The 26,713-nt window shown below is 41.9% G+C and overlaps 2 protein-coding genes across 8 annotated transcripts in view; both read left to right on the top strand.

Annotated features, from left to right (window-relative positions):
- ralgapb (Ral GTPase activating protein non-catalytic subunit beta) overlaps nucleotides 1-21,822 on the top strand; it is a 31,933-nt gene extending 10,111 nt beyond the window's left edge. The window contains exons 9-30 of one of the 7 annotated variants that reach the window (XM_083769624.1): nucleotides 34-268; nucleotides 3,921-4,122; nucleotides 4,546-4,713; nucleotides 5,533-5,647; nucleotides 6,559-6,703; nucleotides 6,803-6,867; nucleotides 8,238-8,376; nucleotides 10,328-10,449; nucleotides 10,976-11,158; nucleotides 12,066-12,214; nucleotides 12,441-12,628; nucleotides 12,727-12,830; nucleotides 13,136-13,288; nucleotides 14,053-14,262; nucleotides 14,776-14,934; nucleotides 16,168-16,333; nucleotides 16,529-16,651; nucleotides 17,051-17,190; nucleotides 17,419-17,527; nucleotides 18,201-18,279; nucleotides 19,022-19,170; nucleotides 19,323-21,822. In XM_083769624.1, the coding sequence (XP_083625750.1) occupies nucleotides 34-268; nucleotides 3,921-4,122; nucleotides 4,546-4,713; nucleotides 5,533-5,647; nucleotides 6,559-6,703; nucleotides 6,803-6,867; nucleotides 8,238-8,376; nucleotides 10,328-10,449; nucleotides 10,976-11,158; nucleotides 12,066-12,214; nucleotides 12,441-12,628; nucleotides 12,727-12,830; nucleotides 13,136-13,288; nucleotides 14,053-14,262; nucleotides 14,776-14,934; nucleotides 16,168-16,333; nucleotides 16,529-16,651; nucleotides 17,051-17,190; nucleotides 17,419-17,527; nucleotides 18,201-18,279; nucleotides 19,022-19,170; nucleotides 19,323-19,516 (3,297 nt within the window). In that variant the 3' untranslated portion in view covers nucleotides 19,517-21,822. Of the gene's footprint in view, nucleotides 1-33; nucleotides 269-3,920; nucleotides 4,123-4,545; nucleotides 4,714-5,532; nucleotides 5,648-6,558; nucleotides 6,704-6,802; nucleotides 6,868-8,237; nucleotides 8,404-10,318; nucleotides 10,450-10,975; nucleotides 11,159-12,065; nucleotides 12,215-12,440; nucleotides 12,629-12,726; nucleotides 12,831-13,132; nucleotides 13,289-14,052; nucleotides 14,263-14,775; nucleotides 14,935-16,167; nucleotides 16,334-16,528; nucleotides 16,652-17,050; nucleotides 17,191-17,418; nucleotides 17,528-18,200; nucleotides 18,280-19,021; nucleotides 19,171-19,322 lie in introns of all 7 variants that reach the window. The other 6 variants (XM_083769623.1, XM_083769622.1, XM_083769621.1 and 3 more) reach the window with 6 other exon arrangements.
- Nucleotides 21,823-23,767: 1,945 nt separating this feature from the next.
- The window catches only part of prex1 (phosphatidylinositol-3,4,5-trisphosphate-dependent Rac exchange factor 1), a 111,757-nt gene continuing 108,811 nt past the window's right edge, over nucleotides 23,768-26,713 (top strand). Inside the window, exon 1 of the mRNA XM_083770139.1 lies at nucleotides 23,768-24,577. Within this exon, the coding sequence (XP_083626265.1) occupies nucleotides 24,434-24,577 (144 nt within the window). The 5' untranslated portion in view covers nucleotides 23,768-24,433. The remainder of the gene's footprint in view (nucleotides 24,578-26,713) is intronic.

Below are 26,713 nucleotides of genomic sequence, written 5' to 3'. Positions count from 1 at the left end.
ATGATCACCATCTCTGCCTGCTCCCCCCTACAGGGCAGCGGTGGGCAGCCAGGCAAAGTGTCTCACCAGCAGCAGCAGCAGCAGGCGACATCCTCCCCGACCCTGTTGTCCAGCCCCAGCCAGAGCAGCTGGGAGACCAGACCGCTCCCAGCTCCGTCCAGGCCCAAGGTCAACAGCATCCTCAACCTGTTTGGCCAGTGGCTCTTTGATGCCGCCCTGGTGCACTGTAAGCTCCACAGTGGGCTCAGCCGAGACCCCAGCATGACCGGTAAGCAGTGTGTCGACTACGGTCAGCAGTTCATAGCTACAAGTGCAACAGCATTTTTAGACTGATATTGTTGTTGCATGCATGGATGTTTTGTCGTCATGGTTATGTTTTTTCTTTTTGTGAAATTATGTACCTTCTGTTTTGAGTTTGTGTGTATTTATTATTATTTTTTAAACTGTATGTTATGTGGGATATGCCTTTTGGCTGGAAGTTTGGCACATGACATTTGTGAGAGTGGAGGGCATGGCTAGAAGTGGACTGGTATAAGAGTTTAGTCTTAAGTAAAGAAGAAAAAGAAAAGCTAATTTAATTTATAAGTCCAATATTTACTGTAAATCGACCTTTTAGTGTATAATGCATATGCCTAGCATAGGCTGTAACTGTGTTGTTTAGGAAAACCCCCATATTTTGAAGTGAATGCTATTGATTATGTCATAACCTTTATAGTGGAGTATCTTTATTGAAAATTAATTGACAACATATCTGCTGGAGTTGGCACGGTCTCGAGGATGATTCACACTTAGTTTCACACTAGAAATAGCCGGTCTACAAGCTCACAGTCACAGCATTGTGAGCTTGTAGATCAGCTATTTTTGGTGCTCGACGTGGCATGCAACAAAGTCTAAATAAGGCATCACTGTTCATTTCGTTTCTCTTTTGGTGTAGTGTCTTGCATGCGTTCACCATGTCTGAATTATTTTCAACAGCTGTAGTCGTTTTGACGGTCATCCATTGAGGAGAATAAAAGAAAAAAAAACAATTCATGTCTGATAGGAATTGCCCCCCAAAATATTGATCTGCTTTGATTTTGTGTCTCTCCACTATTTTTGTTATCTTGCAGCCTCTTTTATCCAAATTCTCCTTTCTTATAAATCTTGTAAGTAGGAACAGTGACTTTTACTCTCACTTAATTCACAGTCGGTTCTTGACAAATTCCTTGCTTTTTTGTTTGTTTCTCCATAACCATTGCAGCCATTATTTTATTTTATTTTATTTATTCATTTATTATTATTATTAGAGCCCACCCGCTATATCTGTCTGGTTGATATATCGGCCATTATTTGCCCGATGTGTCCTGATGTTTAACCATTTCCATCCTGGCGTCCTCATTTTGGGCATGTCATTATAGGTGAAACATAAAAATATAATAAAAAATAGGACTTAAAGGAGAATTCCGCTTTTCTTACCATAATCCAATGTTATTGTATTCAACAACCAATGGTAGAGGCGAAAACAAATAAAAAACATCCAGAAGGCACCGTAGCTCAGAGCATGCGCGCTGGGTCATAGGCTTGTTTGCCTTTTTACAGAAGCCCCTTAGGGACAAAACACTGCATCGTATTTGGTCACAGACAGAAAAATAAATAAATAAATAAAATATAGCGATCAAAATAAGCGATTTAGCGTATGACCCAGCATGCAGCCGCAGTGCGCTCTGTATGCAATCTTTCAACTCTACCGCTCCTTATTGGATATAATCTATAACAGTAGATTATGGTAAGAAAATGTTTAATCCGGAAATCTCCTTTAAAAAGTAGTTCAGTTTTGTTCATTGATTGTATTAAACTAAAAAACGTTTAATATAATATATACCGGTACTATAATATATTTCATTTCGTTTTTTATTCATCATCAAAAGGTTATTTGTTTATCTTTTATTTGTTTGCTTATAAGTGTCTGGGTAGCTCAGTCGGTAGAGCTCTAGCCTTTGGACCACAAGGTCACGGGTTCGATCCCGGGAGCGTATGAGTAGCACGGCTTGGTTGTGGCAAGTCGTGCGGGAAGACCTGGGAGCTGATGGTAGATGTGGCGCTCCACCTCAGCAATCCATGACCCTAGCATTGTAACGGGGACAGACTCCATGGCCCAGGGGTCTAGCGCATTCAGTATTTAAGTCTGACGTAATTTTGTAGTGCTACGTTACGTCCGGGTCCAAGTGGCACCAGCTCCCGTCCGCATCTCATTGTAAATAGAATATCTAAACGCGTGAATCTTTTTACAATGACGTTATTTTTCAGAAAGGAAGCCATTGAGGGTTAAAATGGGTCTTAATGCTTCCAACTCGAGTAGAATTATTAATGTTTTGTACAAGTGTCCATGACAACAAAAATATATGATGTGGAGACAATAAAGACTATTATTATCATTATTATTGAAGGTGGCAACATCTTTTGCTCGTTAAAAAATTTCGGGGGCATATTTAGAATGTGCAGGCTTGAGTATGTTGAACCTAGTTTGCATTAATGAGGATTTAGTTGACACAATAAAATAAAATGGTGATAGTATTCCATGTTGGGCAGACGGCCTGTCACAGCCAGATTTGGGAGAGCAGCGCAGCTTTGTTGTTGCGAGGAAAGCGGTAAAATGAGACTTTAGTGGTTGTTTTCGTGTCAGATTTAGTCCGACGGAGCGTCACAGTATAACTCTATGGGGACACAAAAGCGACACAAAAGTAGGACCCGGAAGTAACTCAGGAGGGGGGCCAGGGGGCACTCACGTCACAGCTAAAATACTGAATTCTAATGGGGACAGACTCCTGTGTGTTATCGGCTGATACTGACAATAAGCCACTCCCGACCTACTTCTTCTTCAAATTTATTACAATATTGCACTCTTTGATATCGGCCAGAACATCGGTAAGGAGCCTGGAAATTAAGGGCCGGCGCTCGACCCGGCCTGACTAATTAGCATAATGTTAGGCCGAAAACAAAATAAAAGAGCGAAAAAGAAATCATGATGAAATTCTTCATGGCAACCGAGGTTCAACCCGGCCCGACTAATTAGCATACATTTCCGGCCCACCCCGAAAACGTTGGTTCGGGTAGGGTCGGGTTTTGGCAGAATTTGAGAACTCTTATCTCGGACTCGGACTAATTATTATTTTTAACCTGTACACAACCCAATCATTCACCAGCATTCTCTCAATGTACTTAAATGGTGATGGAATGGAGTCTTAAGATCACAGACTCATCACCCGTTTTGATCGTCACCCAGTCTGACTTTACCACCATATAACCCCTTCATCACCATATGTCAGCAATTTGTTTTTTTCTTATTTTTTTCTGTTTGTGCGGGGTGGGAGGATTACATGAATTGTTTTTGTTGTTCCATCATAATGCATTGTCAATCTGTATTTCTTTTTACTTTTGGATTTAATTGGTTTGGTGCCTCGATGCATGAAGTGAATGGTCGTTAGCTGGAGTGACAGTGTCGTTGTCGCTACAGTAAGGGTGCTGACACAGGGATTTTGCATTGTGGTCCTTAACAGCTTGGAATGACAGTGCCATGTTAAGCTCCTCCACCAACACTTTCTCACACATCATGTCAGAGATAGCTCTAGCACTTTTGTGACAAAGTCTTTGTGTCAGAGGTCCCTTCTTTGTATGCCTGCCATTGGTGTGTGCTCAGACATCAAATTCCCTTTTTTTCTTTTTTAATCGTCCTGGTTTTTGAGTGTGACTTTTTAAGTCTGCTTCATGGTCTATTTATAATTTATTTCATGTTTTTTTACTGTGTTTTTGGTTGCAGTGTGCATACAATAAGAGTTAAGATATTTTATTATTTTCTTTTACTCATGCATGGTTAGGACGACCAGACTTCAGTTCAGTTCCATGTTATGTGGTTTTATACTCTTTGGTGTTGTTTTCCACAGCCATTGCTACTCAGGTGGGTCTGGAGCTGCGGAGGAAGGGCTCCCAGATGTCCACAGACTCCATGGCGTCCAACCCGTTGTTTGATGCCAACGAGTTCCCAGAGAGCTATGAGGCAGGGAGAGCAGAAGCCTGCGGGACGCTCTGCCGCATCTTCTGCAGCAAGAAAACGGGGGAAGAAATTCTGCCTGTCTACCTGTCCAGGTAATGTGGTCAAGCCTTTTATGTTTTTCTATTTAAAATAAATACAAATATTTGTTTCACATCATCTCTTGAATATAATTATAAGAATAATACTTTATTTATAGAGAAAGGTTGTGTGAATCATTGCCAAATCTAGTTAAATTATTGTAAATTATTATTAACCACCTTGCTCATTGTTTGCAATCCTTTGCTCACAGTATTCACTGCACGTGTGAACTTCTATGCGTGTGGAGGTCGTAGGTGTGACAGTAGACATGGCAGCTGTTTGAATTAATCAAACGGATTTTAATTGATCTGGTCTTCAACTCAAAAATATCACATTGGGGATTAATTTCCAGTTGAAAGTGTGATATATTTGTATCCATTGGATTTCAATGTACCTTTTTACACAAGGCCTAAAGGAGTGGTTGTGTCTTGTTGCAGGTTCTACATGGTCCTGATTCAGGGTCTCCAGATCTCTGACTTCATCTGCAGACCAGTGCTGGCGTCCATTATCCTCAACTCTTCTTCCCTATTCTGCTCAGACTTGAAGGGCATCAATGTAGTGGTGCCATATTTCATTGCTGCCCTGGAGACCATTCTACCGGACAGGTACAATACAAAACACATCCATAGATTTAGGAGAGTTCTTTAAAAGTTCTATACCTTCGAGTTAGTAAAATATCACAGTGGAAGGAAGGAAGATATTGGCAAACTTTAAAGACGATCCAAGACACCTCTGTTCAGTTGAAGTAGAAAAATCCTTTATTTCATTTTCTTTCTTTTTTCTTAAAGCGGGTTAAAAAAAACGAGTTTCGGCCTGAGGTCTTCATCAGGCTCCACTGGCACTTTTAAAGAATTCTTGTAGTCTTGTCCTGTATTATTGAAACCCTCTCCAAAGAGCACCTGAACATACTGTACATAGATTCCTTTAAGCATAAGATATCCACATGAACCCTAGTGTTCCTATTCTGGGGTAAAATTGCAATCTCCCAATGCGTCAAGTTGCCACCCTGTAGAGATCAGCCGTTTTCTGCAAAGATATTTAGAGTGAAGTGAAAACTAGACAGAGGGCCTAGTATAGAGCCCGGGGGGGACTCCATTCAAGAAGTGCCAAGGAATGCCTAAATTGAAGTATAGGTTACCGGGATACTCTGTATTACTATATGTTGCTCGCTGACAATCAATCTTCAAGATTGGTTCTAGTCGGCAAGCGTTGTGAAGTGAAAGTAACCGCTTAAACCCATGTTTCATTGTACGTCAATTGTGAAAATAGCCAATGTACAAACTAGCAACGCATCACAATGCACAGAATATGCACAGAATAGTGATGGTAGGGCTCATGTGCTTAAGCTTTAGTGGTTCTCACGGGCTCAAGTACAGTTTGAGGATGGTGCTATTTAAAGCTTCACGTGTGTAAATGTTTTCCAGGGAGCTGTCCAAGTTCAAGATGTATTTGAACCCCACGGACCTACGGAGAGCGTCTATCAACATCCTGCTGGCCATGCTGCCCCTGCCGCACCACTTCGGCAACATCAAATCGGAGGTAGGACTTTACTTCTTAACTAGAAAAAGTGCCCTTCTGGGCACAGGTCTCCACCAGGTTATCCACAGATCCGTGCAGTTAGAGGTAAAAACACTTTTTGGCCAGTTATAGCACCACCTTGAGGTTGAGTTGAAATTGTTCATGTGGCATTTTGTTCTCGGTCTAGTGGGAATGTGGGTGCACAATTTCACGGAAATCACGCGATGTGTTCATGATTTGCAGCATTTTGTTTGAAACTGAGCACTCCTGTGAACTTTGGAAGCCAATCTTAACCAATCAGGATGGAGTGTGAGAAATCTGAAAGACCGGTTTGGTTGAATGGCTCTAGAGAGACTGTGTACCAATTTGCGTGATGTTTGGACAAAATCTGTAGGTGTGCTGTGCAAAAACTTGTTTTGCACAAAGCGGCCTCCTGGTGGCGCTATAACAGGCCGTTCTGGAAGGTTTGGGGCAGAGGTTTATCGTTGGCATCCAGGGAGTGTGTGTGCAAAATTTGGCATCGACCGGGTTAACGGTGGCCGAGATTAGCTGCTAACGGACGGACACACACACACACACACACACACACGGACGGACACACGGACGGACGGAGTGCAAAACATACTCTCTCCCCATGCCTTCGGCCTGGTGGAGACAATAATAACTGTCTAGAGACTCTAGAACATTTGCAGTGGTTGGAGGTGGTCTCCCTACTACTGCATTAAGACTGGTTGACAATGTCAAAAACGTTATTTGAAGCAGCATACAACACATCGATGCACCTTCGTCTTTACTGTAGTACACAGATGGACATCTTTTTAATTGCCTCTCGCCACCGGTTTAAAACATACAGATTGTAGCTTTAACATATGTCTGGGCTCTTATGCGTACCTTTACTTAACGGCAGGGCATTTACCTGGTGTTTGTTTTAGGTTCTGCTGGAGGGAAAGTACAGTGAGGAGGACGGCTGTCCTGACCAGCCTGTGTCCTTTCTGTCCCTGAGACTACGTCTGGTCAATGTCCTGATCGGAGCTCTGCAGACTGAAACGGACCCCAACAACACCCAGCTCATCCTTGGTAGCCATCTGCTTACTCATTTCATTCTTTCTCTCATTTGTTGTACCTGTGTCCATTAGTTGTGTTTTTACTGTGCTTTCTTGTTTCTTACCACCTCAGGTGCAATGCTCAATATTGTGCAAGATTCTGCACTACTGGAGTCCATAGGTGCCCAAACGGAAACCGTAAGTCCTCATCTAAGGTTTTGTTCTGACTGTAGGCAAATCCAATTTTTTTCTTAACCCATTTTGGGCGGGAACCCTTTTTGGTGTTTTAAACATTATGTTATAATTTAGCTATTGTAAAATAGCAGATCTACAAGCTCATAGCGCGCCACAGAGTGGCGCGCCATGAGCTTGTAGGTCTGCTATTTTTGAAAATTCGTAAAAATGTGCTTCAAATCTTTCCGAAAATTGTCATGATTTAGAAAACTTTTTTATTTTATTTCGACTTCAGGCCTGACTGCGTCCACATTCTTATTTGCATGTGATCAGAATCAGACATTATACAATAGACTAGAGCATATGCGCATGCATAAAGTGAATGGGAAATCAAGTGACAGGCGAAGTGAGTTTAACATTGTTTAATGTCGTTTAATGCAATTAGATATGACTTTTCTGTTTGGATGCATGGGCTGTCAAGGCCAGAAAGTAGTTTTTAGCCACTCAGTAGGCATTCCTGTATAACTTCCTGGTTTGATGATGATGTCACACGCATACCTTCTATACAACAGTTACTTGCCAAAAATAGAAAATCTGTATCTGTATAAGATCTATCTTGTACGTTGTAATGCATTAATGAAATGCATTAAATAAACCAATCTGTGCCAGGAACGTCAGGTTACGTTTTAAGCAGCAGGTACTACCTGTGCCAAGATGTAAAGTTACGTTATTGTTCAAAAGAATTCAAAACAATAAATATATATATATATATATATATATATATTTTAAATATATATATATATATTTTTTAAATTAATTGTTTTAGTCTGACGTGTGCCCACGGTTATTTATTCTTTCATTTGTCTCTTATCTCTGGCACCTGCACAGTGTTTCTATTGTAACAGGTGGCATGGATTGTGTTCAGTTTGCTGCTCTATGATCCTCACCAATCACTGCTTTCATATAGTAAAATGAGAAAGTAAATCAAATCAGTTGCATTGATTTCTTATGGCTATCTGCAACTTCCTGAGTCCATTCAGAGAGGGGCTGAAAGTTGACCACAGGCAGGCGATACGCTTCAGCTGCTGATGAATAGTGAAGACGTGGGCTTGCGCTCGCGGGCCCTCGATATGCGCCAATGCACTCACAGTCAGTGCATTGTGGGACTTGTAGTATTATGGTGGTGCGTGCAATATACCAGCGGGCAAAGATAATTCATTCACTGGCCTGATTTGGCAAGTGGGCCTTGAGTTTGACATATAAGCTCTACACTATCATGCGATGGCGTATAAAGTATAAGTTGCTCAGTATAACGGCATCTGCTGAATGCCTAAATTGCAATGAAATGGACGTAAATATATTTGGCCTGTTTGTTGGCCTGTTTGTGGTTTCAGGGCAGTATAGATGGGGGCCAAACAACCTTGAAAAGCCACAGCCGCACTAATAGTGGCATCAGTTTTACCAGCGGGGGCAGCACTGAGGCCACCAGCCCAGAATCGGAGCGTCCCGCTCAGGCGCTGCTTCGAGACTACGGTAAGGAAACAACGGAAACCTTAAACGGTTCTAGTCCTGGAGCATGAGATTCATGTATCTAATGTTCAATATCTTCAAGTTAAACATTTGGTCAGTGCTGTCAAACTGCTGGCACATGGGGTGATTTGAGAACTATAAAACAACTTGGTTATAAACAACTTATATATTCCAAAAATACAAATATGCACATCCAGTTATCTAACTGTTGCCTCTGCTGCACAGACAACGCTGCCATTATGTGCACATGTAAAACAATGCAGCAGAATGTTATTTTTTGTTTTTATTTTAACCAACTTTAACCTGGTGTCCCTATTTTGGGCATGTCATTATAGGCGAAATAATAGGCCTATCGTTCAAACCATTGGTAATTGGGGGGACTCTCCCAACATTGGGATCAACATCAGACCCAGAAATCTGGCATTAGTTGGGCTCTACAGATAACCGCCATGACCATGTCTACATTTGAACACCATTTAAAAATGTGGAGCCGATACTGTCATAAACAAATGAACATTTGACTACATTTCATGATTACATTAATTGTAATGTAATGATATCATGCCAGCTGCACAATGTCTTCGTAAGTGAAGAAAAATGCTTGAAATAAAACTAATCAAATGAATGTGTTTTGTTATAGCCAACGTGGTTAAAGTGGTGTACAGAGTTAAGAGGCGCTGGGTAAAATGTCTTTGTAGGTTATACCAAAGTGCTTTCTTTTGCTGTGTTGCTGTGTCAATGAAACTAGGATAAACTGCTCCTGTTGAACTGTACTTTGATTATTTTGTATAGCTGATTAATGTCAACATCAGCTTTTCTGGATGCCTTTGCTATTATTCTTCAATCTTACATCCACAGTTCCACACTAATATATTTTCGTTAACAGGCGTGTTAGTATATGGACACATCAGCTTATTTCTGATACGGTGTTAAAACACTGGTGTGGACGAAGATAGTTTTCACTTGAAAATGAAAATGTATTAGTGTGGTCGTTGTAGTAAGTCTTTGGATCATTGTATCATTATGTGTGTGTGTGTGTGTGTGTCTTACTGCCTTTAAAGGTGCTGCAAGTGGTATGTTTTGATATGTTTTCGTGTGGAAAAAACAAAAATAATGTTTTAAAGTTTTATACTCCGATATTCATTCTAGAGAGCAGTGGTTCAGGTCATCCCTGTGAATAACCTTTTTCATCCAGATTTTGTGTAGATTGATTGAATTAATTCCAAATATCAGAGTATTCTGCGTAACCCCAGGATTGACATCATGGCACCCTGGGATGCCACAGCACCCACGTTGAGAAACCCTGCTAGTGTTTGTTCAGTCTCTCCAATTCTTAGTAAACAGGAAATGCATTTTCAGGTCGGGATACCAATTTTATCCAATCAGGTAAGAGAACCTCACAAAGATAATTTATCTATAACTTGACTTAACAATAACATAATTTGAATTTTTTTAGTGGTCCCCAGTCACAATTTTGTCTGTTCATTCATTTTTTCCATCACTTCTAATTTCACATCTTTATCCTGTATTAGCTTTCACTCCTAATTGGATCATAAGAGTGATATCCCGACCTGAAAATGTATGTTCTGTACTAAACGGCTGGAGAGACGGGGAAGACCCCTGTTAACGAACAAACCCTCAATGATTAGTACTGCCAGAGCTATTTAACACTTGCACCAGTGGTTCTCAACCTGTGGTTCCGGTTCCCCAGGGGGTCTCCACATGATTTTGTGGGTGGGTGGGCCCAGTTCAAGTAGTATGATTGTTGTGGGGGGTGCCTGAAAAGGTTGAGAACCATTGACTTACACCACTTTGTCTCATGCATGTTGTATATTAGCATGGACACGATGCTCAGTGCATGGGGGTCTAGTCTGTCCTAATCCCCCAGCCTTTCTCTCTACTCTTCTCTGCGGTGGTTGGTATTTCGGTGTGTCATATGCTCTAGCTCTTGCAGACACAGCGGCAGGCCTGCTGGTTCGTAGCATCCACCTCGTCACCCAAAGGCTCAATTCCCAGTGGAGGCAGGACATGAGCATCTCACTGGCTGCCCTGGAACTTTTGGCTGGACTGGCCAAGGTAAGGCCTACATGTTGTTTAGATTGAAGATCAGTTCCTGTCAGCAAGCAACACCATTGTGCTGTCTTTCAATTGAGATTTAATCTCACCTACCTAGGTACAATGTTGATTGGAGCCCGACCTACTGTATATTATATAAGTTTGGCTATTATATCAGTTTGGCCATTATTTGGCTTTTTTTGACGACGGCAATGTTGCCACTGATTTGTCCCGACCTTAGCACGAGCACTTACCACCTGGCAGTGGTTTCCCTATTTTGACCCTTACAGGTGAACATTTTCACACGTTTACAAATATAGCGAATCTAAAGGCTCATTCCAAACTTTTGTCAAATGGTTAAATAAAATTAAGTTCAGTTTCCTTTTTTGCTTGAACTTTGCATACTTCACATATCGAAGTTCATATGAAAGTTCATATTGCATCATGACGTGGTGAACTTTGCGAATAATTTTGGCATGCATTGCCGTCGTATGGCAAAATAAATAATCGGGTTTTAGAAAGTTCACCACCTATCTGTGTTCCCCAGGTGAAGACAGTCGTAGACTCTGCAGACCGTAAGCGTGCGGTCAGCTCCATATGTGGCTACATTGTTTACCAGTGTAGCCGACCCGCCCCTCTTCAATCTAGAGACCTCCACTCAATGATCGTAGCTGCCTTCCAGTTCCTGTGTGTCTGGCTCACAGAACATCCTGACATGCTGGATGAGAAGGTAATGATCTTCAGCACAGCCAACGCGGATACACATTTTTTTCAGTGAATTTATGTTTTGTACTTGTCTATGTTGTGTGTTGTAGGCGTAACCCTCAGGACCTGAGTATGCTGTGGGGGAAATCATATATTTATGATATACGGTTACACTTAACATTATTGGTACTATCTAATAAGCATTTTTAGTCAAATAGGCACAATCTTTGGAAACCGATTATAGCCAATAGACAGGGCTTAAAGTTCTCAGTCCTGGGGACTGATTTCAGTCCCGAGGATCTCATAAGGGGTAATTTAATGAGATCAGTGCAGATTTGCAAAAAAACATTTTTAGTCTTGGGATTGTTTTTGGCTTTAAGCCCTGTGCCAATAGATTATATATTAAAAAAGTGTGATACAAGTTTGTCATGACTCCAGAGATTATGTGTATGTGAATGTTCGGCAAAACCTTGTACGACCTGTCCTACAGCCAAAACAGTAAAGCAGGCTAGTATAGCACCACCATGAGGCCCAAGTTGAATAATGTTAGGTAGAGTGACTTCCTTGTCCTATTAGAAGTGTGCATGGCAAATGTGGTCGCTGATCGGTCCAGTAGTTTACAACATTAGCTCCAGAATCACACACACAAACGGACAGGCAGATACAGTATAAGGTAATAAAAGATATGCACCTGTAGTACAGAGGCTCTCAAAGTGGGGTTCACGCCAGGGAACCTCAGGGTTCCTGACAGGGTTCCAAATGGACCCTTACAGGTCTGTAACTTTGAGACTCTGTGTACAAATTTAATCAAATTTGGTTCCATTTGTACACTCAGAGTTATGGGGCCCTTGACATTAAAACCAGTTTGAGAACCACTGCTGTGGTGTACGGTCCTGGATATGAGAAGTGGTCGTTTTGTGTCCTGTCATCAGGATTGTCTGGTGGAGGTGCTGGAGATCGTGGAGCTGGGGATCTCGGGTAGCAAATCTCGACAGGACCAGGAAGTGCGTCATAAAGGGGAGAAGGAGCACAACCCCGCCTCCATGAGGGTGAAGGATGCCGCTGAGGCCACGCTCTCCTGGTGAGATGCCATCCACATTATGACCTTTCCTGGCCAAGAAGCCTCGTTTAACTCTTTAGTCAACAGTTTTCATTTCAAGAACCCCCAATTTGATATGCATTAGGCCACTAACCCAAAGAAAGTGAATCTGTTATTTTAGAAAAATCTTCTTAAAAACATTATTGACCATTTTATTTTAAATAATTGATTAAGTCAATTGATCAGCTTGATTTCACTGTTGTCACAGCATCATGCAGGTGCTGGGTGCGTTCCCCTCCCCCAGTGGGACGTCGTCTACCTGCAGCCTGCTCAACGAGGACACCCTCATCGGCTACGCCAGGCTCGGTTCCACCGGGGCCAGTAACTTCCGCTACTTTGTCCTGGACAACTCGGTCATCCTGGCCATGCTGGAGCAGCCGCTGGGCAATGAGCAGAGTGGGTGAACCAACCGTTTTGCATTGTAAATGGTGTTTAACCCATTAAAACCGCGAAAGCATCCGTGTGACCCTTGTGCTGTTTTTCTGTCCTCACAGACCCCAGTCCATCGGTGACCGTTCTGATACGAGGGACGGCAGGGAGACATGCTTGGACCATGCAACTCTTTCATCAACCCAGAGGGGCTCGGGCCACCCAGAGGGTGAGCTCACTCACTCACACTTTAAACACTGGTTTTCATTTTGTCTCCTAATTAAAATAAAATAAACAATACAAATGTTTTTTCACAATTTGTTTTAAAACGTAGAAAATAGCGGGTCTAACATCTGTTTTTAAATTGCTGAAGACACGGCAGTGTCACTTCAATCCTCAGGCCGTGACACTGTGTTGGCTAGAAGATCTATTCTTATCGTCAAGCAACACCGTCATGCGACAGAATATAAATTATCATGAATGGTTGTAAAAGGAAATAACCAAAGTGTGACATTTCCTTTTACACCACAGCAGGTGTTTGTTCCAGAGGGCCGACCGACACCCAATAACTCGGTGGGTATCAAGTACAACATTAAACAGAGGCCTTTCCCGGAGGAGGTGGACAAGATCCCCCTGGTCAAAGCTGACGTCAGCATCCCAGACCTGGACGACATCGTCAATAAGGAGGTGAGAGGACCTCTCGCACACTAATTTCCATTTCTGACCAAGAGTTATATTGGTTGCACAACGTGTCGTGCACTGAAAATAGCGATTTTTCAAACTCATGATTTGTCATCCTGCGATGCGTTGTGAGCTTATTGATCTGCTATTTGTGGTGCGCTACACAACTAAGTATAAATCAGGCTTTGGCTCTTTGGGTACTGTTTCTTGGAATTTTACATTGGGCAAAGGTACCTGGTAGGCTGGTACCTGGTACTTCTTTTCGTATCTCCTGTCCTCCCAACGGAGGCTAGCTGTTGGCGAGCTAAGGCGATACCAAAAGGTGACGTGAAACAACTGCAGACTGCTGAGAATCGGCACTAGTGTCATTGCATCATGATTGAAGACCCTGGATACTCTTAAAAAACGTTTTAACTAGATTTTGTCAATCTGAAATTAAAGTTATACCGGTATATATGTATGGCCTATTTCTTGCCTAAAATATTGTCCGAATATTTTTGGGTTGTACAGTACATGTGAATTAGATTGTTTTCAGAAAGCATCATCATTAGCAGCAGTATAACTTTAGCACTGTTTATATTTTTAATAGCATGGTTTCTCATAGCAAGCTGTCTAGAAAGAGTCTTGGCTATCTCTCTGTGTGTCTGTGCTCAGAGCTATTCTCACAAACCTGGACCAACCAGTGGCAGATTTCTGATGCATGCTGCAGATTATACTGTAGCTTATAAGGTTGTTTTTATTCACCATTCAGTGTTGATTGTGCTCTGCAGCTGGAGTTGCAGCATGAGCGGCTCTGCAGCATGATGGCAAAGCAGATCGAATATGAGAACTCCCTGGAGCGTCACAGTGAAGACCTGTGGAGGTCTAAGCCTTTCCCAGACCCACAGACTGACTGCAAACCCCCAGCACCCTCCCAGGAGTTCCAGACTGCACGCCTCTTCCTCTCCCATTTTGGCTTCCTGTCTCTGGAAGCACTGAAGGTTTGCCACTGTATTTAGTTTTACTCTTCTAGATGTGAGGCCCTAACCTTAGTAGTACAGTATGTAGCTAGGCAGAATCTGGTCCATAGAGCACATTTACAAGCCATTTTGACTGTTGACAATATTTGTTTTTGTACATTTTAAAGTTTGAAATCATTGGACTTGATCGTTAAAATCAAGATACTTTAAGTTTGATATTTTAGCTGTATGTCCAAAACAGCTACTTAACGTGAAATGGGAAAAAGAACCTTCCAATGGATCCAATGTTGTCATTTAGTCAAAAGCTCTTGTTATTACCACTTGCTATTCCTAATCTGGGCATGTCATTATGGGCCAAAACTTTGACATATTTATTTCAAGTAGCAGCTCTATAGGCTCACAACACGTTGTGATGCGACACTGGTTAAAAGACATACAACAGTGAATTATATGGTTTCTGCCCGACGGCGAGAATATGGTGATTTGAATCGATGTAGGAATTTCCGTATAACCGTGTTATTTATGCATCTACAGGAGCCCAACAACAGTCGTCTACCTCCTCATCTGATTGGCCTGGACTCATCAGTGTCGGGTTTCTTCGATGATGTCAGCTACCTGGACCTGCTGCCGTGCAGACCGTTTGACACCGTCTTCATCTTCTACGTCAGGGCTGGCCAGAAAAGCAGTCACGAGGTTTGAATGACATGGTTAACTTTGTTGCTGTTGGGCAGAAACCTCTTTATCTTTTGTAAATTAGCGCCCTACTATCACACTACAGCGTCACACCAAAGCATCAAAAGTAGCAGATCCACAAGCTCAAAACGTGGCACGAAGCGACATGTCTTGAGCTTGTTGATCTGCTACTTTTGCCGTTTTTGAATTTGAATCCTGAAAATTAACAGTTTTGGTTTCTAATCGACAGAGATAATTTGTAGAATCGGTATCAGGCCTTAATGGGTTGTCGGTGCACAACACTATGGATTGATTAAAAAATTAGGTTAATTTCAATGCTTTAGTTTTCACTCAACCACATGAAGCAATTGATGTGGATAATAGATGAATCACCCTATAAACTCATTAGTTGCTGCTGCTCTCTGCCAATTTATAACCACATACATAACCACATACTACGTAAATGTTGCTTGATTTGTGTGCATTCATGGCGATTGGATTCATTCCAGGAGAACAAGCCACACAACTATTGAAAATACTACTGGAATGCACATTACAACTTGAAGAAATGTTTCCACAGTGTTAGAAATGTGGCAAACTTGAAGGCTAACTGGAATGTGGTGGGAAAATTATTGCATCTCAAACACAGATGGCAAACAGGCATTCAATTGTCAGCTGTGCGGTTGTTAGGAATTGCTTGATATCTTGTTACTACCAGTGGTTTAGATAGTTCCAGTGTTGCTAGCTGTCAGGCATGTACCAGGATGTCCATTTCTAAAAATGTATGGTTAATGTAGCATCTCATATTAAAGTGTTTTTTTTAATTAGATTTGTAAATACATATTTTAAAAATAAATTACAAAATGTTCAAGCTGCCTCATGCTACAGAACAGGAGATGGGCCTCATGGCTCGGCAAGGCTACTTTATACTAGTACTTTATGCACACACTATCCAACACAGAGGCTAATTTTATACCCTAAGAACATATTTTAAACTTTTAATTTTGCATTAGTATCTAAAATAAACCGTTTACCGCTTGATAAGAGTGATAACACCCGTTTATAGAGGATATTTTGCATGTATATGAATACAGGTTTGCCTTGCGATTTATTTATTTTGACTTGCCCTTTAGGGTTTGAAACCCACTGGGTTAGGTTACAGACTTACAGTACACGGTCCTGCTCTTGCCACTCTTACTACAGAATGTTTGAACGTGTTTAGATGAGTATCACATCTGTCTTGGTTCTGGTCAGATTCTGAGGAATGTGGAGTCGTCATCCAGTGTTCAGCCACACTTCCTGGAGTTCCTGCTGTCCCTGGGCTGGCCCGTGGATGTGGGACGCCACCCTGGCTGGACTGGACATCTGGACACCAGTTGGTCCCTCAACTCCTGCTCAGACAATGATGTACAACAGAAGGGTAAGTCAAGAAGCCAATGGCAGCACATAATGGGTGCGTTATACTTACCCATAGTGTTTTGGTAATATGAAATGACAAGCAATTGCCCATCTACAAGTGCTTGTAGATCTGCTATTTTCAGTGCATGGCATCAGGCATTAGCCCTGATATCTCAAATAAACATTGACTTTGTTTAAATGAACTTGACTTCCACAGAGGAAGCAACAACTCCAGAGGACACTGGAGGTTCAGTGTTTAATGGAGAAAAGAAGGTTCTCTACTACGCTGACGCTCTGACTGAGATCGCCTTTGTCGTTCCATCGTTGACTGAAAATTCTGGTCAGTTTTTGAGTTGTATATGTAGAGGACAATTTATAGAAGTATTGTGAAAACATGCTGTACTAGAGCAGGGGTTCTCAAGCTTTTGAGGTCGTGAACTCCCCCCCCCCCCCCCCCCCCACCCCAAATAATCCTATTTGAAGTGGACAAGCAGTTTGAATTGAAGGAGTTGAGGCATCACTCGCACAGATAATTATTATGAAATAGGCGAGTTTGTAGATCGCCCATTTAAAAATAGTTCGCCTCTTAGGTATATAATATTTGACCATTTGTCTAGTGCCTGTACACTTACACTTACTGTAAGTTGGTGTGTTTAAATAAAACATTAAGTTAAAATTGGACCACAGTTTGAGAACCACTGGACTAGGGTTCTACAACGTCTTCTGGTGCTTTTTCCAGAAGAGTCTTCGATACACAGCGATTCGACGGTGGAGGTGGATAATATGAACACGGATCTCATGCCCAGTTTGTTGAAACAACCCAATCTCACACTGGAGCTGTTCCCCAACCACTCGGACAACCTGGAGTCTTCCAAAAAGGTATTGGTCTACATTCTACAACATGGGTCTTTAACGCTTTTCAGGCCAAGGACCCCTTAACTGAGAGAGAGGGATAAAGCAGGGACCCCTACTACATATTATAAAATTGTGTTGCAGATTAAACTTTTTCAAAGATTTCATAGATAGCTTCATAGACAGCACTGTCACCACCAGTGTTGAGTAACTTAATGTATATTTACAAATACATTGTTCTGCTTTCATGTTTAGCTGAGTCCTCTGGTGAAGGCCAAGAGGTCCTCCACAGGAAAGTCCTTCCCCCCATTGGGACCTGAGACCAAAGTGTTTGTTGTCTGGGTGGAGCGATTTGATGACATCGGTAAAGTGTGTGTGTGTCTGCGCGTGTGCGTGTGCGTGACACAACTAACTACTACTGTATTGTGAAAAACAATTAGACTAGGATGACTTGATTTGATTAAAGGTGGTGTAAATTATTTTATGTTCAAATAAGTGTTAAATTACTACATATTCCAATAGTTATCATTGCTATTGGAATATTGTTCAGTAATGGATCTATTCAGCTCTTTAGTGAACACAAAATATATTTTCAATGTATTGTATCCACTGAGGAGGGGGAGCTCATACAGGATAAACAACAGACGTGATGAAACGGGTAAATGAGAAGGCAGTTTAGTTTTAGTTTTTAGAACTGGAACACAAGCTGATGAATGAGGTTCCTTGCTCCTGGTGAATGAAATTTGTAACCCAACTGAAAGGTTTTTTAACCAAATATATCATTTATAGTGGTTGCAACATTATTTTATATTTGGCCATTTACAAAATAGGACCTAAATAGGACCCTTAGTCTTGTTTACTGGTATGTGCATGTGTACAAGAGTTGTTTGGTCATGGGCATTCTGTTGTGCATGCATCATGCTTTTCTGCATGCATGTATGCATTTTATGTGCTTTTGTACATAATGTGTACTGTATGTATGTCAAATGCCGCTCATATGTTTTATTGTTTTCTAATGATGATATTTGTGTTTACAGAAAACTTTCCACTGTCTGATCTGCTGGCGGAAACCAACACGGGCTTGGAGGCCAGTCTGAGCAACAGCTCTACCTACAGGTACAGTGACAGACCAATGGCATTCACTAGAGTTGTTCGATACTGGTACCAGGTTCTCGTGCTGATACCACCCTCAAGTACAGTACTCGGAACCGGTCCGATACTCTGACCCGAGTACCAAAACATCCAATTGACACTAGGCTGAACGAATGCAGCGGGAGCAAGTCTGACCCAACACTGCAGTGTTTTTTTTTTCTCCAACCCGTTTACATGTCCTGCCTACCTTGGAGATAGGACCCTTTCCAACGGAACACAGCAAAGCAGGCTGGAACCCAGGCTAGCCCATTTAGGCCTGAGGCCGATTCTAAAAACGTCTCTAAATCCTGACCTAAGTTTTCTGAAAAACATTTTTGAATACTGTACATACTGTGCAGAACCCCAAAATGGGTCCCCGGCCTGAAGGGGTAAAACACCAAAAGTGGTAATCCGTTAAAAAAAGTTGCATGGAATAATGTGGATCTCAGCACCCACATGGGAACAGTGTGGCTCCAGTGTGACTAATATCAGACTTAAATGTGGCATTTGGGCAAGGTGTCAGCCTGTACCGAGCGGGGAGCCCCATTGACTTCCATTATAAAATGAAACGTATAAAACGTGGCGGTGATTAGTTGGCCTACTAGCAGTGTGCACAAGAAATATGCAGATGATCGATACAGCAATTTGCAAGATTGGCTCTGGGCAAAGAGTACTGTTGTGCTCTTCATTGATCAAGGCAAGTAGTTGATCAAAATGGTTGTTCCAGGTCAGGGTTGCTGGAGAAGGATGTTCCTCTGATCTTCATTCACCCCCTGAGGACAGGCCTGTTCAGAGTGAGACTTCATGGAGCCGTGGGCAAGTTCAGCATGGTCATCCCACTGGTGGATGGCATGGTGGTTAGCCGCAGGGCACTAGGTAACGGCCATCTTTATCTCTCTTTTTAAAAAATGGGTCCGGTTCCTCAATGTTGTAGTAACAAAACAAAAAAATAAGACAATTATAAGAACGAGGAAACAAGGAAATACCTGTATTCAAACAAGTGTAACATTTTAAACCATTCTTTCTAGGTTTCCTTGTCCGTCAGACTGTCATCAACGTCTGTCGGCGCAAGCGGCTGGAGAGCGACTTGTACAACCCACCCCACGTGCGCAGGAAGCAGAAGATCACAGAGATTGTGCAGCGTTACCGCAACAAGCAGCTGGAACCCGAGTTCTACACCTCGCTCTTCCATGAGGTGGGCGAGGGACGGCCTCACCTCTGACCCTGCACAGTAAAAAAAAGAGTGTTCATTCAACTCTGAAAGTGTGAAAAAGGACCCGTAAGGGTTTTACTGTGTCCTCAACACTGACTCACAAGCGCACATGGGAACCTACACACACACACACACACATTCTCAAACTTGTTTAATTCCAAGGACTCCCATGACTCTGAAAGTGTACAAATGGTTCCATTCGTACACTCTCAGAGTTACAGACCTTTAGGAACACTGAGAAGCACTACACACACACACACACACACACACACACACACACACACACTAGGAGGGAGGGGGGCATATACAAGTGCACAAGCATGGGTGTGTGCACACAGAATCTCTATATTTATACTGCACTATTTTGTTATTTATATCAACACATTATAGTAACACTGTCTGCCGTTGACTTGTAGAGCAAAGTGTGGGGAAACGTTATGATTTGTACACATCTGAGTCACTGGGTTCTATAAGCTTTGGGAAGGTGAACTTCAGCAGAGACTTTCTGTGGCAAAGACATTCTGCTTTTCTTCAAAGTTGACCTGTTGGCCTTTAAAAAAAAAACTCAACAAACTGTAATAATGATGCTATGGTAATGCAGCCAGCCTCATCCTAGGGAAAAAAACATCCAGCATAGACGGAAACATTTGTTTTCAGTTATGAAATACGCACTGGGGTGGGGGGGGGTGGGGGGGGGCTCTGTATTGTTAAACGATACAGTTTTACATGATGCACTGTTTGGCTATCGCTTGAGATTGCATCAATTCCATAGTGAAGAAATTACAAAGTTCTTTTCAACAAATGTGTCTCTGACACCCAGGACAGCAGTCCCCAAGGTCTCGGTTGTGAGGACAAAAAGACTGGACCATTGTGACAACCAACTGAACACACGATACTGTAAACTCAAAATGTTTTTATTTTTCCAGTTATAATTTGCCAGAATATTGTGCACAATGCATATTGTCGCTGACGTGTGGAAACCTTATGTCTAAACTAAAATCATGACTTTTCAAATTTCAAATTTTCAAAGCTTGTATTTCAATGGATCTAATGTAGTTCTTATTTACTCACAAGCTGTTGTTACTACATTTCATTGGTTAAAGATAAAATCTCTTCCAACCTGGCATCCCTATTTGTGTATGTCACATTGTGAAATTAGTGCTCACAACACACCAGGATGTGAGCTTAAAGATACTAAGCGACTTTGAGTAGTTCTAAAAGCACTATATACAATTCAGATATTTCAGGTAATACTTGTATGTGACACTGTCGATTTATGAAAAAACTAAAGATTTAATTTGGAGATGCAAGCTTTCTGCACAACAGGGACGATATCATGAATGGGAATTTGACACAGTGTTGTGTTCTTTTTTAATTCAATCTGTGATGCCATTACACAGCTTGCTTCAGACACTCCTCCGAAAATGCATCATAAAACACACTACAGCGTACATATAGTACTTGGAACCATTATGAATTCCCAATTTCCCAATAAACTAGCAGTTTAGACTGGATAAATTGACCGTTTCGCCTTCAAACAAATCTACAGTGATTGAACTAAAGGGCAACTCAAAAGTACAGGAGTATGTAATGTGATACGCCTGTACGTTCATACACCTGTATTAATGCTATACACGTCACATTTAGCTAATTTCCCATTCCCATCGTCTCAAACAATATTAATCTGTCAATAGCCTATGATACATTTTCATGGGAAATGTATATCATTTCTGCAATACTTTTTTCTTTTTTTTTACTTGATGCATAGCAGTTTGTTTGGTTTGGAAGCTCTCTGCCTGTATTAATGTGAATTTATGTATCACAGCAAACAGATTAGAACAATTGAAAAGTCTTAATGCACTGGGCCCTCCCGTTATTTTCTGCTTCTGTTCCTTATCTAACATGTCTTTTTATACTTGTATGTATTTTTGCTGAAGGAGTTTTTTTTTCTTCTGAAACATTGAAGAGAATGCTTAGTGAGTTTTTAACCTGTCGTGTGTCTCACACTTGGATTGTGCTTTGTGCACATGCCTTTTTTGAAGGAAAAGTAGACATGCTTCAAAGAAATTGCATATAATCAATCATACTTCTTATCCTAAAATTACTTATTTGATGTATGGACATATTTAAGGATTTGCAATGTACAGAAAGGGAGGATGATATGTAAATATATGATAGTGATCAGACATTAAAAATAAGTTGTCTGCTTCATTCCTCATTTTAAAGGGCAGAAAATCTGTATGTATGCAGTTAATGTGTGGGCGAATCACAGTGGGTATTGAATGTAACATGCATTAAACTCTTAACGACCTTTACATTTTTCATATGACCATTTTTTTTTAATTTATTTGTGCTTATTTATTGGGCGGTTGACAGATTATCCAAGGAGCAAAATATGTCATTAATGACAAGATTCGGTGACCTTTATTGATTGAGTGCAATTGACCAAATTAACACATTTTAAATGTAGGCTATACATCTTCAAATAAAAAGTGCCTCAAAGAGTTCATAGACTATTGTTTACAGCCAGCAGCCTACTTGTGCAGCCACCTCTGGCAAGGCTGACAACTTAAGAGTCTTCACATGTTAAGCTTTGTATGATTCTAGTGTCAATATTATCACACGAAAAAATCAAATTACCTACCTAGGTTCCATCCTGGAGGCCAATCTTTCCGGTGATAAGATGGCCACCAACGTAATCAAAAAAGTCAATCAAAGAACAAGATTCCTTTACAGGATCTCCTCACTGGTCAGCAAAAACACCTTGAAGACCTTAACAGGAGCCCTCGTACAAGGTTTCTTTGACTATGCATCCACCTCTTGGTACCACAGCACCTCAAAGGCCCTTAAAACAAGGCTCCAGACCTCCCAAAACAAACTGGTCAGGCTCCTACTTGGCCTCACCCCCCGAACCCACCTCACCCCTGCCCACTTTGACAGGCTGGGATGGCTTAGGGTCGACGACAGAGTACAGCATCTTGCAATGGGTCTGGTCCACAAGATTCGATACACCACCAAGATACCCATGTACCTGTCTAAATACTTCCTTAATGTAAACGAAGTCCACACCCACAACACCAGAGGGAGTGCAACAAACCATGTACAACCCAGATTCGGCACAAACAAGGGACTAAATTATTTTCGCTCCTATGCCACCAAAATGTGGAACGCCCTACCAACAGTCATTAAGACATGTGAATCCCTTGACTCCTTCAAAACCGCTCTCAAAGGGCACCTACGGATGGCTGCAATTCGAAACTGGCCTCTGTAAAATCTGAATCCCCCCCACCCCATTTCCCCTCACTGTATATGTATCTTTTCCCTTTTTGCTTCCTATATGATGAATTCCTGTTCTGTTCTTTAGCTACATAGAAGTGTCTATTTGTATGTCTCTAAATGTTTTGATGAATTGAACAATGTGGACCCTGTTGTAAACAAGTGTAATGCTTAATTGGGTCGTCCACTCACAGTTAACAGTCTTTGTATTGAGTTTGTGCTTAAAATGTACTGTAAATTCTACAAACTGTTAATAAATATTTCAATCAATCAATCAATCACTTTACCGAAAAGACTGACAACAAGTGACACTCATACTACGAATTAAAGGGGTTCATGTAAGCTCAGATCTGATCGTTTGATTCCAGGCCCCAGCGATGTGTTGAGGTGTAGGACAATGTCACCCCCTGTTCTATCATGTCTGACTGCAGCAATCGACTGGGTGGAGCTGAAAACGGAATGTCCTTCACGCCTTGGGATCAAATAGGTTAAGGTAAAGCCACGGTGATTGTTGAACTTGTAGAGACCAAACGGCAAACACTATCTCATTGTGACCACCAGAGGGCGCCTTTTCCCTAGCAGAGAAAGCAATGTGTTTTATGCTTCCTATGACTTCATCCACTGACACTTTTATTGACTCAAATAAATCTTCGCACATGGGATGGGGAGCGTTCGTTTTTCCTGAAATTTGCGATTTTTATCGCATTTAGGCGTGATATTCCGTTCAGTTTAATTTCGTGTACCATAACACGGTACGTTGTATTCTCTTCTATGCGGGACATGGATGAGTTTTTCTTTTTAAAGTAGGGTTGTTTTAATTGAATAGTGGATTAGGTCCAATAACCAAACACACCCACCACCGTCACCGAATGACTTCTACGGGGTCTGAAAACGTACACGGTAAAACCCGGAGTGTTCATTTAACTCTGAGAGGGGTCGTCGCCTCGCCGGCTAAATTATTGATACCAAACCAAGTAGACCATTAGAATGCAAGTCTGAAGGGGGGGCGCATTTGGTACCATTTGTACACGCTCAGTTAAATCAACACTCGGGATTTTATAGTGTAGAGTCAGAAGTCGAGCGCACGTTGTCCTGCTGCCTACTTTGAGATCGTTTGCGTCAGTGAGGCAGCGGGTTTGCTTCCACTGTGCACGAAGATAATGTCTTAATACTGTGTTTTGGTGTGTGTGTGTTTGACAATAATGCCTCGTCTCATCTGGTCAGAGTGTGCAGGTCAGTCACACTTCTCTTTTATGCGCTTGAAGAGGAACGGATCCTAGATCAGCAAGCACTCTTCATTTATTTTTTTTACTCGAAACTGATCGGATGATTCGGATCTGACTGTTGCGACAAGCGCGCGTAGTTTTTTTCCCTCCTCGCAATTTGGATACATTTCTGGATACATTTTGTTTGTCGGGTTCATTTGGAGGAGTGGATGAGGCAGAACGGATCAACGCTGGACCGGTCCGGGGTTCGAAAAACTCGCTCCTGTGCAGAAATGGACTGAATAAAGCGACCCCTTCCAACTCCAAAGCCTGGCTCCCTGTTTGAAAAGCACACAGAAGTCTTTAAGGCGACCGCGGGACTCGATCACCACTGCACAAGTCCTATCATCTTTTTGTGAGTGATTATTGTTTATCATTAATCAGAATGGAAGAAGACAGACCCCACGAGAACGGAGTCCATCACGGCAGCAAGGACTCGGACCGACAGCAGAGACTCCGACTCTGTGTTCTTAACGAGATTCTGAAAACGGAGAGGGATTATGTCAGAACCCTGCTGTTCCTGCAGTCGGTGAGTTTCACCTTCGGTCCATTTAAATGTTACAATGAATCACTGGGCTGCTACTACTATGTGTCAGCCAGTCAGCGTCTTGCCTGGTGGCTCCCCAAAGCTGCAGGCTGCAGATATTTAACTTGTCCATTTGGATACTGTAGGTCATGATATAGCCTAGCCCCTCTCGGAACCCTACATAAAGCTTTTCTGAAATTTTGATGAGTCTGTGTCGTCAAAATGTCAGAAACTTCAGTAGCATTTGGGTTCTGCTTGGAGGGCTAGATAGCCCTGGTCCAGTGATTGGACCAGGGCAACAGTATTGTACACTCACTCAGAGTTACAAAGGAATACATTAACCCACTGGCTGTGTACACTTTATCCTACATGTGTGCCTTTCACGTGAACTCTACTATAGCATCCCTATTCCGGGCATGTCATATAGTAGGCGAACATTTGGAGGGGAAAGCAGATCTACAACTTAAGGTCACAATGACTCATGCTAGCTTGTAGATCTTGTAAAGTGTCAAAGTTAAAGTTAGGTAGATTGTGACCCCAGCCTAGTAGGCCTACTGTAGGTCTGGGGTGTGCACGTACTGTGCATGTCTTTTAGATGTTTGTCAGCTTCTCTCTCAATTTATATTCAAGCTCTGATAAACCTTTTCAAATTTTACATTTATAGAACAATCCGTTTTTTATATATATATATATACGGCAAATTGATTATCATTATCATCACATAAAGAGCTGGCAGTGCATGGTTACTCATAGGCCTAGATCTATTCATTGTGACATTTTGCACTGCCACCTAGGCAGGCTGGCTCATTCTTCAGTCTTTCAGTCACAAGATCAGCACACAAGAAAATCCAGAAATGGAACTGAATATCCTACTATTTGTAGTTGTACTGACTGTACACTCACTTTAAATTTAAGTTAAATGAACACAGATAATTTTACCCTGATGGAGAACTGCAGGTGTTAATTCAATTTGTCACCTCTAAGATGAGTTTGGCTGCCAGCCCGGCCGGGCCATTAAAGACACCAAATATTAGAGGTTTCTTTGTGAATAAACTCAGTGATGCTTGGGGTAAACAACTTCAGAAGTCCACTACTTGAGACCCTGTGCAACTTTTTAAACTAGATGACACTCAATGTGAATGTAAACATCATATGCAATCAATCACACACTTAAATCCCCACTAACAAATCACACCATCTTTCCCCATGAATGACGGAGGAGGGTCTAGTTATTCCCCTACCACTGTGTGCTCTAAGCCAGGCTTTCCTTATCAACCCCAGCTGTGTGGGATGACAAAACCATGGCTCCCAACAGGGGAGGGTTAGCTGGGCTTGGAAGAGGAGGATTAGTATAAAGCAGATGCATTGGGCTGGGGGTGGGGGGGTTTGTAGAAGTGTTTGTAGACTCCTAAAGCAGTGTTTCTCAAACGGTTTCATTTCAATGACCCTCGATTTGATACGCATCATTCAGGCTACTGACCCCCAGTTGATTTTAATTTTCTAATCTCTGGGACCCCAATCTAATCTATATCAGTGCTAATTTAACTGACAGACAAGGGTCCATTTGAATAACGGGAACCAAATGATCCCTTGCATGTCTAACTATCAGTCATTTAGCTGAGAACCCCCTGGAACCCACCAAGGACCCCTGGAGGTCCCTGGACCCCACTTTGATAACCACTGTCAAAAACTGTACGCCTTCCAAACCACTGATGCCATGTCGTTGGAGTTGAATACCCTGTGACATATCCAGTAGCTTATGTACTGTGGATGCACTCAACCATGAGAACAGTTCATCATATGCACAAAGTACAGCAATCGACACAAAATTCAAGATTTTGCAATTGTTACATCTTGTGTAGAAGTAATAATAAAATGGAAACAATAAAACACGCACATCCACTAACTGAACGCCAGGTGCTGGGCTGAGGTAAATAATAGAAAGAAAGTAAGGTCCGCCCACTGGACTAAGCTCCAAAAAGCGTAGGTATTTATTTTCTCACCAGCTCAGTTCAGTGTGCGGACCTTACTTTCTTTCTAGAAGTAATAATAAGCAATGACAAAGAATAGCAGCGGGCAAAAAGGCAGCAACCGGACTGAAACTTTGACATTACAAATCGGCGTCAAAATAGCACAAGA

Source organism: Protomyctophum parallelum, assembly GCF_964188405.1.
Source record: "Protomyctophum parallelum genome assembly, chromosome: 7".
Lineage (NCBI taxonomy): Eukaryota > Metazoa > Chordata > Actinopteri > Myctophiformes > Myctophidae > Protomyctophum > Protomyctophum parallelum.
Note: the sequence above shows the minus strand (reverse complement) of the source record. Positions and strands in the feature narration are given on the sequence as shown.